General features: G+C 35.5%; 1 protein-coding gene across 3 annotated transcripts in view; it reads left to right on the top strand.

Annotated features, from left to right (window-relative positions):
* RIC1 (RIC1 homolog, RAB6A GEF complex partner 1) overlaps positions 1–13,177 on the top strand; it is a 140,487-nt gene that overhangs the window by 110,067 nt on the left and 17,243 nt on the right. For all 3 annotated transcript variants that reach the window (XM_069576478.1, XM_069576479.1, XM_069576480.1), the window contains exons 10-17: positions 287–335; positions 1,959–2,111; positions 3,889–4,092; positions 8,636–8,674; positions 8,977–9,087; positions 10,021–10,110; positions 10,906–11,066; positions 12,014–12,149. In XM_069576478.1, coding sequence (XP_069432579.1) covers positions 287–335; positions 1,959–2,111; positions 3,889–4,092; positions 8,636–8,674; positions 8,977–9,087; positions 10,021–10,110; positions 10,906–11,066; positions 12,014–12,149 — 943 coding nt within the window. The remainder of the gene's footprint in view (positions 1–286; positions 336–1,958; positions 2,112–3,888; positions 4,093–8,635; positions 8,675–8,976; positions 9,088–10,020; positions 10,111–10,905; positions 11,067–12,013; positions 12,150–13,177) is intronic.

A 13,177-nucleotide genomic window follows, 5' to 3' on the forward strand; every position in this document is an offset into this window, starting at 1 on the left:
GTTGACAGAAGTGGGTTAATATCTCTGCCCGTTTCATATGCTATGCTGAACTTTAGTCCTGACATAATGAACACACCTGCCCAAACTGCATGACCCTGTCAAGAAATTATTTAGTACCTAGAAGACTGTATCTCAGTGACATACCTAGGTATATTGACCAGGAGTCTCATATTTCACAGAGTATTGTGTGTTTCTCTTTCAAAGGAAGAAAATAATTTTTTAAAAAAGTAAAGCTAAATGTTGTATGCAATTAGAAGATTCTTTTTAATTTTCTCTTCTCTTTCAGCTATAGGTCAGATGGTACCAAAAAAGATCCCCTTAAAATCAACTCTATGGTAAGTTCTTTCTATAAAATATTGATACAGTGTGAAAAACTTGGTTTTTTTCTTCCTTTTTTCCCCCTCATACTGACCTAATAAAATTAAAAAGCTCTTCTAGTCTCATAAGACTCTTCTTACACAGTTCGTGCTTTAATGAAAGTGTTATCTTTAACAGTCTGTCTGTGACAGGCTATCTAACTTCCGGTGTGTGATTTTTATTCTGTTTTGATGTGTCCAGCAAGCCCTGCCACCTCTGTGAACACAGTGACTGTTCAGATCAGGCGTTTGTTTTTCCAAAACATTACCTGCATTTCTTATGTGACTCAGCACCCACTTCCCGTATCCTCCTTTCTTTTAATGTGAAGTGCTCATTGGGTCTTTTTCCTGGAGGACATGTACATTATTTGAGCATATTTTAAACTTTTTCCGTAGACGTATATCAAAAGAATTGTAGTCCTTGTTGTAATAGTATTTTTACCATCAGCTTTCAACAGCTTCTGTAGAAAGCAGTGAGGTATAACTACCCTTGTCTTTACATAAAAACATTTTCTTACTGTAGCCCTCTCTGTACCATTTTTGTGAAGTTCGTGGCTGTGAGGCTTAGGCTTACCACTACCTTTCTCTCCTGCTCCACAGAGGAAGGCATTTTCTGATCGTGGGTTTCTCGAAGAATTTAGACCACCATGGTTGCCTTGAAACCATGGGTTTCCCAACCTTTTATCACCAAGGATCCCATGTGAAGGCTCTACGCACCTTCATAGTTTTAAGTTTTCAAACACCGTTTCTGTGACTGCCAATCAGTGCTTCTGAATGGAGTGCAACAACTGGTGTTACCAGCCTCACTAAGCTGCTATTTTAATCACAAACTAAGAATCTAAGCATTTTAGTTAACTTGTGCAACTGAAACTTTTCATGGGAAAGCAGAACTTCTGAAATTTTGTAGCAATTCATGGACCTCTCCTCCCCTCATTAGTATTTTCTTGGCCTTGCAGGTTAGGAATTACTACTCTTCCCATGATTTTTTTTTTTAAGTGATTTTAACAATCATGAAATCTAGTTATAGAATATTAAAATTGACTGGGCCTGGTTAATTTCTTTGAGCACTCTCATTTTATAAAAGAAGAAACTTACACCCTGTGAAACCAAATAGTTTGGCCAAGGTAGTACAACAAAATGGTAGCCAAGCTGCAGTGGAAACCCTAGTCTCATAGTCGCCAGTCCATTGTTCTTTGTTCTGTACAAGATTGTACCTGTTTCAGTGCTTGTTTGTCAAGCTTCAGCTATGTAATGTGGATCTTGTCTCTCTGAGGAAGTTCTTTGTATTTGAGAGGCAGTTAAATTAATAGAGAAGTTACTGACAGCAGTAGGCAATTCTTAGGATTTCTAGCTAGGATTAGTACGTAGTGTTTTCCCTACTCTAGGTGGAGAGCAATCATGGTTTCCACATCTGAGTAGTAGATGTAGGTGTATGATTCTTGTCTGTGGTGTTTGTCATGGTATCTCCAGCCTTCAGAAGTAATTAATAATGCTTATTGTTGGTTATTTGAGAATTCAAATATTTAAAACCAGGAAAAAATAACATTTTCTATTGCTTTGATTTCCCCCCTCCTCTTTTTCTCCCCCACCTCTTTCCCTAAGAGCTGGGGTGCTGAAGGCTATCACCTCTGGGTAATCAGTGGATTTGGTTCTCAAAATACTGAAAATGAGTCTGACTCCAAGAGTATAGTTAAACAGCCTGGTATTCTACTGTTTCAGTTTATCAAGAGTGCACTCACTGTAAACCCTTGTATGGTAAGTTTATTTAATTAAAACTCTGTTTGGCTTTGTTTTTAATGGCTTTCATGTAGAATATCAGACACAGGTATGTCCTTATGACATAGATACGTTGCATGTACTCCTAAAATTGACATACGATCTTCGATTGTATATTTTCTGTGATTATTAGGTTTCTTTTTAATTTATATTAAATAATACCCCCAAATTTTATTTCTGAGCAGGATTAGCTTTTGGAGGGGATAGGCCGCAGGATCTTAGTTCCCTGACCAGGGCTCAGACCTGCGCCCTCTGCAGTAGATGCACGGAGTTGTAACCACTGGACCACCACGGAAGTCCCATGCTTTTTTTTTTAAGTAGGATCATAAGCAACTTGAGGAAAAACAGTCTTTAAAGGTTTACTTGAATAAAATTTAGTGTTAATAGCATTTCCCAAAGTGTGTTCCACCAGGCACATTTTGTGAGAAATATAAATAGCAATTACATAGAATAAGAAAAAGTTCTGTTGTCTTGTGTGAAATAAAGGAGTTAAACAAAGCTGTGGAAGTTTCTTTACCATAGGAATCTAGTCTTTGATAACGTTAATGTGCATCATAAAAGTCCAGAAGTTGGTATATAGAAAGCAATATTTCCCAAGCTTACTTACCTATGAATTTTTAAGGAAGACCTGCAAGAAAATAAGCCTAGAATCCTGCTTTGGGAAACACTGCCCCAAATTATAACATAAATTCATGTTTATCAGTCTGAAGTAAGATATTAATATGCTGTTTATTTGTAAGAATATTTCTATGTAAAAATAGTATATGTTACATGATAGAAATGCATATCTTAGTATCTGCCATCAATGGATTTTTAAATATATGGTGCAACCAGTTTCTAATTAAAATTTACAACACACTGAGAAAGAATGAAAATACTGTGGATCTCAGACCTTATTACTGTAGTTGAATAATAAGAAAAACAAGAGTAGAGGATTTCTTCCTCTGCTCCCTCATCCAAAATAATAAAAGCATCCCAAGTTTTATGTCAAGATGATGTTTGGACTACAGTGGGAACATGATGGGTTGGGGTGCTGATCTGTCTAATTTATAAAAAATAGTGAGTGAATAATCTGCTTACATTTGAAAACACTGGCCTTTCACAGAAGTAGAAACTTTTTCTCTAAATGTCTTCAGAGCCTGGCACATCCCTTGGTACTAACCAAGCATTCACCAAGCAATTATTGAATTGTTCTGAACCAGGACCACAGATGTAGGCTACTCTTCCTCCTCCCCATGATTTAAAAGATCCTCCAGAATCCAGTTATCCCTGTGTCTAATCCACTCCTTGCCATGTGGGCACATCAGTGAGCATATATACAAAGTGACCAGACATGTTTTCTTATCACCATTCATGAGATACTTTATATAAAATTACTTTGTAAATTGTAGACATTGAGTAGTTTTATTCACTTTTCAGATGGAAAATCTCTCATAGCATTGCCATTTTGAAGTAGTTACGAAAGATACTGCTATAGCAGTTGTAACCCTGGGCATGTTTTGGAATCTATATGATAAAACAAACTTTAATAAAGATTTTTTTACACTGGGAAGAAATCATTAAAATGTTGCCTGTTAGTCTTAAGTGTAACAGTGTGAGCAATTTTTATGTAGTCTTGTCCTCTGTGAGGAAAATCAATGCTGAAATGTATGGTATATTCCCAGCAATAAAACTAAATTGACATTTTACTTACTTTCCCCCACCTTCCTTGTTTTTATTTGCTTTCCTTCCCTCTGCTTCCTTCTCCCCCATCTAGAGTAACCAAGAGCAAGTGTTGCTTCAGGGGGAGGATCGATTGTACTTGAACTGTGGAGAGGCCTCACAGGGCCAGAATCCCAGGAGTTCTTCAGCTTACTCTGATCACAAAACCCGTCGGGAAAAGAGCCCATTTGCAGGTGGCGGTTTAGAGTCTCAGAGTTTAAGCACTTTACTTGGTCATCGGCATTGGCATGTAGTGCAGGTGAGTCTTCAGATGCTGTTGGCTGGTGGCTTAGTCCTTGCTAAGACAGCACCTAAAGCAGATTTCTAAGCAGTTCACTCGGTGCTTTAGAGAACTGAGGAACCTCCTAGCCTTTTTTGACTGTCACGGCTCCTGCTTTCCTGTGCTCTCGTCCTCTTGTGTTCTCCTTTCTTTCCCCCAGTCCATTAGTAAGTGAACAGTTTCACAAACTAGAAGTTTATGCTTTGCCCTTTTACTGTGCAGGACTGTCAGCCTTCTTTTGGTGTAAATTTAGCTCTAGAATTGCAGAGGCAGAAGTGTGGTAATTTCATGAAAAGTGACACTGTCCAGATGATCTTGTAGTCCTGATGGGTACACATTGAGGTTAATTGTCTGACTTTGGACCCAAGATGAAGACTTGTGATTAGTCTAGAACATTATTGTTGAAATTTTTATTATTACTTGGTCTCGCTCCAGACTATTTACTCATTCTGATATAACTTTCAAATTAGTAGTTTTTTTAGTAATTCTGATAAATTGACATTTAATATAGAAATTAATTCTGAGTTTTGAAAACAAAATTAATTTGGACAAATTAGTAAATTGAAGTTTCTTAAAGAAACTTTCATACATATTTCAGAGTCCTGAATGTTTTCGTCCCAGTTTTGTCACCAAAGTGTCTTAGATACAGCCGAGTCTGCTCTTGAGTCAGTCTCTTGTAGGCATTGTCTGTTTCCACAGTTCTTTGTCTCCTACGTTCTATACTTTTACCTAGCTTACTTCACCTCCCATGTTATTTTCAGTTGACTTTGAGTGAAGATAATGAGAGATAGAAGAATGGTCTCTGTGTGAAAAATTAAAGGAAGAATATCTCCTACATTGACATGTGGTATACACTAGAAGAAAATGTATTTAACTTACATTGATAAATTCATAAAATCAAACAATGTGCATACCATTTTATAATTAGTAACAGTTATTAAATAAAACTGCATCAGCTACTTCCTTGACTAAAATTTTCCACTGCTCCCTTCTCTCCTATAGCCATTTCTCTGCTATTTTCATTCCCCCATACTTTGAACTATTCATTCTACACTGACCTAGCATGAATGCCAGTTCTGCCTAGCCAGGTCTGTGTTGCCAGAGAGCCAAGTAGAGCAGAGGATCGAAGAAGGTAGGTCTGGAACTCAAAAATCCATCAGGCAATGACAAAAACGGAATTTCCTTCCAGCTCAAAAATTCAGTGATTCTGTGATTCATAGCCATCTATGAAGTAGCCTGTGGTAGAAGCATATAACACTGCTTTTACAACTTCAGACAACTAGGTACTAGCAAGATTCTTCTTTCATTCTGTTCTTCAGATATCCAAAATACTCAGAAAGATAAACATAACTCTAGCTTTACCTAATGGTTTCCATTTCCTTAAAGCTAATAAAAATAATGCTAGAGTTGTTGTAGTTCCCCCAAATTAAGTTATAATGGACTCATAGAATTTTTAGAGCTGGAAGGACCTTAGCAATTATGTAGTCCGACTAGATTTTATACATGAGGAAATTGAAGCTCAGGGAAGTTAGGTGACTTGCCCAAGGTCACACAGCAGAATAGTGGCAGACTTGATCCTTGCCATGATACAAATTCAGGGAATAATAGAACCTATCTTAAAACCTAGGTACTAAATGTTGAAGCATATAATATACTGCTGACTTAGGTCTATTAATAAAACCTAGCATGTGCCTACTTGGCACTGTTTTTACTTTGAGTTGCCCTATGCTTTTGTTTGCTGGTAATCTAGCCACAAGAGTCAATGCATTGTTTTGGTGGTGTGTGTTTGGTGGTATTTTTGGTAGTGTGGTTTTACAGTGTCCATATAATGTTAATGCTTTACCTTCCAGACATTTTAGCCTTTAGTAAGTATTCCCTGGAGAAACATGGGTGCCTGTTTAATTCCGCCTTCAGCACATACTCTTGTCCAGGAGAGTGCCTGCATCCTCCATCAAAGTGGCTTTGTTTGCATGATTAATACTTTGTATGCTTCTTATACAGCTTAGAGTTCATCAGATGAGCTCAACTAATCCTGCTTGCTCTGTCTGTTCCCCATCTAGACTACTAGGTTTTTTGTTTGTTTGTTTAAGCTTTCTACCTTATACTCATTAGTTTCCTGGTCAGAAGATTCTATGTTAATTATGTTTTCTCCTTTAACAAAAATAACACAAATGCATGCTTGTCAGAAGCAGGGTAATGTATCAGGCACTTTGTTAAGTCAACGAAGAGGATTGTAAAGGCTATTTAATTTATAAATGATTTGCTCTCGTTCCTACAATGTGAATCAGATGTTCCAGGTATTTGGCACAGATCAGATCTCCTAGGATGATGGTTTTTACAATCTCACCAGATACAGACAGAAATAAATCTGAGGAGAAGACAGGGTTTTAGCAGAATGACTTCAAAGGGAAAAAGGTAGAGTTAGGTTCTATGAGAGATGGAAAAATCCTAAGATGTTAAGAGTAGAGATTCTGTAGCTTTGCACTGGGTTTCCCAGTGGTGTGACATGACTTTTGTGCCCTGAGTATACAGTCCTGACCTGAGTTTCTTCATCATTCATTAGCCACCTCTTTTCTTAGTTTTGCCATTTTCTGTTCTCAGTATTAGGAGTGGAACTCAAAGTTCAGGTAATATGTAGATCTCCTAGGGAAAATAAAAGTTTTTGTTCTTATTTCATAGCATCTTCAAGACATAAAACTGTATAAATAAAGCTTCAGTGTAAGTTTTGAAAGCAAACCATTTGCCATTTGTGGCATCTCATATACTTTTGGAGGATAGAATACATTGTTTTCTCTTAGAGATATTCATCAGAGTGTGATCAAATAATAAGATTTAACCTTGGTTCCTGTGATTAGAAACTCTTCGTGTTGGAATCCACTTTGGCAGTGAGATCTCACTTCCCACTTTACCCACTCACACATTTCATAAATACTATGAAATACCAAGGTTTGGGGAAAGTGAGGCATTTTGTGTTTTTTGTTTGTTTGTTTCTTCAGTGTCTTGGGTGCTAGCCCAGTTGTACTCCAGGAATATCCTTCTTCAAGTGACTATTTTTATTTTCTTCATTCAAAAAAAGAGTTTCACTTATAGCCCCCTACAAAACTACTTTCAAATTTTACTTTGCCACCTGATCGTTACCTCAGATTACCATTATTCTGCACTAATTTCACCCATCATAATGAATTTTGCTAGTTGGCCTGAATGGTACAGCATATCTGTTAAGATACAAGTTTAGCATTCTTCAAGTATGTCTATCACTTAATTCTCTAAAGTAGGCATCCACACGTAAGCAGGTCTGGGGTTAAGAACTTCCTAATGTACTAAAAGCTATTAATTTATTTAGATTTTAGGTTGACTAACTGGATAGTAAGTGAAGTCTAACAGAAATAGTTTTATGAATAAATTTTATCAAGGTTAATACAGATGTTTTCAGCAGGTTTTTTGGGGTTGGGTTTTTTTTTTTTTGCTTGACTTTGGTTTTGTCTTCACATTACACAAAGAAGCTTATTGGATTTGATTGCATTTACTTGGCTTTTTCATTTGGCTCTCCTTTTTAAAATATGTAATAATTTTTCTTTGAGTAAAAGGAAAATAAATAAATTGAAGGTTCAGTAGTTATTCCAGGAACAGAAGATTTTTCCTTTGTTCTGTTGTTCTGTTAATTTTCACCCTTCATTCACCATGTGTTCGTGAAACTATTTAATCAGCAGACTAAGAGAGAGGTCACAGTCTCAATAAAGCTAAACTTGACTTAATCTGCATTGATATCTCACAGAGGATTTTTTAAGTTTAAAACTCTCGTTAGAGTAATAAAATGACACCATGTACAAAAATGAGACAGACAGCATGGAAAGATACATCTATTGCTGATGTTGCAGATGAAGAGTTCGTACCTGTAATATATTAAAAGTCTTGTAGGTGAATAAATAGCCATGACTTAGACACACTTTTATGTGTACATGGCTGTTTAGAGACAGAATAAAAACTAATTAGTTGTTTCCCCTGAACAGTGATGTAAGAGAAGAATTTCAGCTTGTACTTTGTGTACTTTTATATTGTTTAAAATTTATAAGCATGCATTGCTTTTTTAATCAGAAAAATATAAAAATAAGAAAGAGTGCTATTTAAAAGAAAAACAACAACTCTTGCTGAGGCTCTGATTTTATTAGATAAGATTTTAGAGATGGTTCATATCAGCAAAACCAGACTGTTTATCTACACAGTTCTTGGCTACCATTGTAGATGCTTCTCTAAATATCTTTTGTCATTCCGTTATTGATTGAGTGTTCAGTAGTTAAAACAAAAACAGTATAGAGAAAAAAGAGGAAAGCCTGATGTCTAGAAACATATAGTGAAATGGATAAGACAGGCGATATGCAATATTGGCTGCCAATAATACTCAGTTATTTGGGAGCACTTTAAACATTACAGGAAAATTAATCTCATATTATGATGCTGATGCTTTACATTTAAATATAGTAAACATTTCAAAAGTCTTACAAACTGATATGTTATTTCCTAGATTTCCAGCACCTATCTAGAGAGCAATTGGCCTATACGGGTGAGTTGTTACTTTGTTGGTGTTAACTTTCAGTGGATGGCATGTGCTGCAAGAGGTATTCTGGGGATTGAGCTTTTCAGTGGGTGAATTGATAAAAGTTTCAATACTTGATTCCTTGTACATTGTTGGTGTAAATCTATAATTTTGTTAAATATAATTTAAATATGATTTTTGAATTTAACATTTTACATTTAATTCACCTAGCAAATGTTTATTAATAGTGTGCCGTCCTGACATAATCCTTAGCTCTTTATGTCTAAATAAAAAGTTTAAGGAAGAGATCTTAATTTTTTTTAATTCAGTTTTCAGCTATTGATAAGCTTGGCCAGAATATTGCTGTTGTTGGCAAGTTTGGTTTTGCACATTACTCTTTACTCACCAAAAAATGGAAGCTTTTTGGAAACATTACCCAGGTTAGTCTTTTTGAAATTAAAAACCTATTTGTCAAAGTGTGGGAGAACTAACTACAATATAATTATGTATAGAGTAAACCCCTGTTTACTTACTAAAAAGTAAAAACATTACAAAATGACTGAATTATGTCCAAGGGTCAGTTCTGATAAGGTACTTGGTATTTGATAATGGATTTTGTATTGAGATAGTTCTTCAGTCGCTAAGTTGTGTCCAAGTCTTTGCAACCCTTTGGACTGCAGCATGCCAGGCCCCCCATCCCTTACCATCACCTGGAGTTCACCCAAGTTCATGTCCATTGAGATAGTTAGTTTTTAATTCTTGTTAATATCAGAAACTAATCCTGTAATTGAGAATTTACTCTTCCATTTCAGGTAGAGTTCATCAGATATTATTGGAATAAATCTCCACAAAATTTGAGATCATTTCCTGCTTGTCTGTGTACAATATAAACATCTGGGTAGCATACAAACATGCATTTGGATTTTGCAAGAATCAAATAGGAGGAATAGAAAAGGAAGTTGACATTTACTAGGTGCCTACTATGTACCAGGCACTTTTCATGTATCTCATGGATCTTAATAACAACCCAGTGAGGGCACTACTATTACCATTTTATATAGGATTCAGAGCCAGGCAGCTGATAAATGATAAAGCCAGAATGTAAACCAAGATGTATTGAATGTGGAATAACAATGCTACATGGTTCCCAGTTACTTTGAATGATGTACTTTCTGCCTTACAGAAATACACATTTTTTTTTCAAAAATAGGATCTGAATCATTATTAATAAAGGCCCTCGAGTAACACTTAATGTTGTGGGGTGGGAAGAATAGAGAGTAGAACAGAAATAATTAGAGCTTTCATTGTCTGATTAGGAATATTTTACAAATGTATTACTGTCAGGAATAAATGTAAAATTTTTTTTCTTTAAGGAGCAGAATATGATTGTGACAGGTGGCTTAGCCTGGTGGAATGATTTTATTGTCCTTGCATGTTATAACATAAGCGATCGTCAAGAAGAGGTATGTTTTTGTTCTCTCAGAAATAATACATTTTTTATTTTAAAGATATTAAGCATTATTTAAGGACTTTCCAGGTGGCTCAGACAATAAATAATCTGCCTGCCAAAGATCCCTTGGAGAAGGAAATGACAACCCACTCCAATATATTCTTGCCTGGAAATCGCATGGACAGAGGCAGGCTACAGTCTGTGGGGTTACAAAGAGCTAGACACAACTGAGTGACTAACAATTTTCACTTTCACAGCATTGTTTGATCTATATAAAAATAATCTACTGAAAATGAACGAGACATTTTCCTTTTAATAAAAAATCCTACATTTTTAGCTAATGGGATTTTCAAGTTACTGTTTTTAAAAAAAAAATTAAAGAATAACCAGGACTTCTGTGATTACTTTTTCTAATGATTTTAGCCATTCTCTATAAAGTTTGTAACTAATAAAAAATAGTTAAAAGTTGAAAAGTTTATAAGAATGTCTGTCCTTAGAGATATATTGATTGATTTATATATTCATTTTTTGAGAAACTACATCTCCTGATGTCATGTCTAAATATGCAGGTCTAAAAGGAGTATATCATAATAGTACATCACAGTTTTGATCACTCATCTTTTAGTTATTTGTAGAATGTGCCTACTTTGTCAAAATAGAAACATCCACTTATTATTAATGCTCAAATTAGTCTTTAGCTCCTCTTGAAAAAAAGTAAATTAAAAAACAGTATGTCTAGTATTTAGTATTTAGTCATCCATGATAGGTATCTTCTTTTTACAGTTGTCTTTTTTTTTATTTTCTATAGCTCAGAGTGTATTTGCGAACCTCAAATCTGGACAATGCTTTTGCTCATGTCACCAAAACACAAGCAGAAACATTACTGCTTAGTGTCTTCCGGGACATGGTAATAGTTTTTAGAGCAGACTGTTCAATATGCCTTTACAGTATTGAAAGAAAATCTGATGGGTAAGTATATAAAATATATAGAGTCATTTTTTGCTCTTATTTATCATGCTTCCTTTGTTTTAAGAGTTTCGTAAAGCAAGGAATTTTAATTAGTGATCTTTGTATGGTAGTTATTTTTTAGCTACCAAAAGAAATAAACTATAAAGCTTTACCAATTTTTTCAGCTAATCTTATTGGATTCATTTGAAAAAAAAAAAACACCAGTTTGGGATTGGGTAAAATTTTAAATATTAATTTTTTTTACACATCTTGATAACAAGTTATTAATTTTCCTAGTGTTCTAGAAACTTGGGGAAATTTATAATATTTCTGTAGTTTTAGGGTCTTAGGAAGCATGCCCTTAGCAGACTCTTGTACATTTTCACTGGCCTAGATGGCTGTAGTCTAGAAAAGGAAAAACTGACAGTCATCTTGCTCTTTGTGTGTGTTGCCTATATTCTTCTTGGCGTCTAGCTGACTTGCAGCATTTAGACCACACTTCTTGAGTTTTATTTTGTTCTCAGATGGCTTTTGTTTCTTTTTATAAAAAAGCTATGAAGTGCGTGTTTGCTGAAGTAGCTTAAGTAATTGAGGATATCTTTTATAAAGATAAAAACAGATCACTTTAGATAGAACCCATTTCCTTCCTCACCCAACTATTTCTCAGCTGACTAAGCTATTCCTGTAAGCTGCTTCCCAATTTCTTTTTTACTTTCTATATCTTACTCCCTTTTTTCCCTCCCCTCATCTCCATTTGTGTTCTTGAGTGCCACAGCCTTGTCAGTCTGCTGTTTAAAGGATACTTGGGGAGGTGGAAATGGTAGGTAGAAAGTATTTGGGGCCCCTATAAACATAAACTCTGATACTATTTGTAGTGGAAATGGCGGTGGGGTGGGGGGGGGGAACTCATTAGAATTGTTGAGGTGTAAAAAACCTTACTAGAATTGTTGTTTCTTTCTCTTTTACAGTCCAAATACTGCTGGTATTCAGGTTCTTCAGGAAGTATCCATGTCACGCTACATTCCTCACCCTTTCCTAGTGGTATCTGTCACTCTGACATCAGTGAGTACAGAGAATGGAATCACCTTGAAAATGCCACAGCAGGTACCATTCTATTACCAGAGCTCTTTAGAGTTTTTGGGTCTTTGTGTTTTAATTTGATATTAGGAACTAATTTGTTCAGAAAATACATACTAAATATATAGAATTTACCTTGTGTGAAGATGCTGGGTTATAGTGCCAACTAAACAAACATGGTTTTTGCTAATACTAGAAAGAAATAATTACATAGATAATTAATACAAATGTGATGTGTATACCAAAAAGTAATACAGGTTACTGTGTATACCAAAAAGTGATACTGTGTTAAAACGTTATTCTGTGTATAAAAGTTATACTGTATAACAAAAGCCAAGAGTAGTCTAAGCAATCACAGATGGTTTCTCTATCATTTAAATTGAAACCTGAAGAATAATTGGTGGTTATCTAAGTAAAGAGGAATTTCAGTCAGAGGGAACAGTTCAAAGGCCTGTAGATAAGAGAGAACAGGACACATTCAGGGAAATAGAAGAAATTTCGCAGTGACTGGAACATAGAGTGTGATAGTCTTATTGATACTGTGGACTTTGTCTTAAAGTCTAAAGTGTTTTAAGCTAGATATTATTAGATCTAAGCTTTGTAATATTAGAGAAAACATTACAAAGGAAGAAAATGAACCAGAGTTGGACAAAACTGGATGAAGGGAGAGCAGCTAAGAGGCTGTTGCAGTGATCTAGGTGAATGGTGTTTGTGGCCCAAACTTGGGTAGTGGAAAGAAGACAGAAAGAAGTAGAAGGAATATGACAGAGGACTCCATGGTTAGTTAATTATGAGCAAAGAGAAGGGATACTCCCATAGCTTCTGGTTAAAGTAACTGTGCAGGTAGCATTGCCACCATGACCCAGGTTGCATAACTTATGTTTCCAAACTTCATGTTAGTGTGGAACCCATCTTCAAAGAAAAGTTCTGTGTGGAGTTACTTGTCATCCCTGTCTGTCTAGTCTTTTAAAACTTCCTATTAAGGCACTTCCGCTGAGTGCCTTTAAAATACAGGTTCCGTTTTCTCTGCAAACTCATATTTCATGTAACCAGAT

This window comes from Ovis canadensis, chromosome 2 (genome assembly GCF_042477335.2).
Source record: "Ovis canadensis isolate MfBH-ARS-UI-01 breed Bighorn chromosome 2, ARS-UI_OviCan_v2, whole genome shotgun sequence".
Classification (NCBI taxonomy): domain Eukaryota; kingdom Metazoa; phylum Chordata; class Mammalia; order Artiodactyla; family Bovidae; genus Ovis; species Ovis canadensis.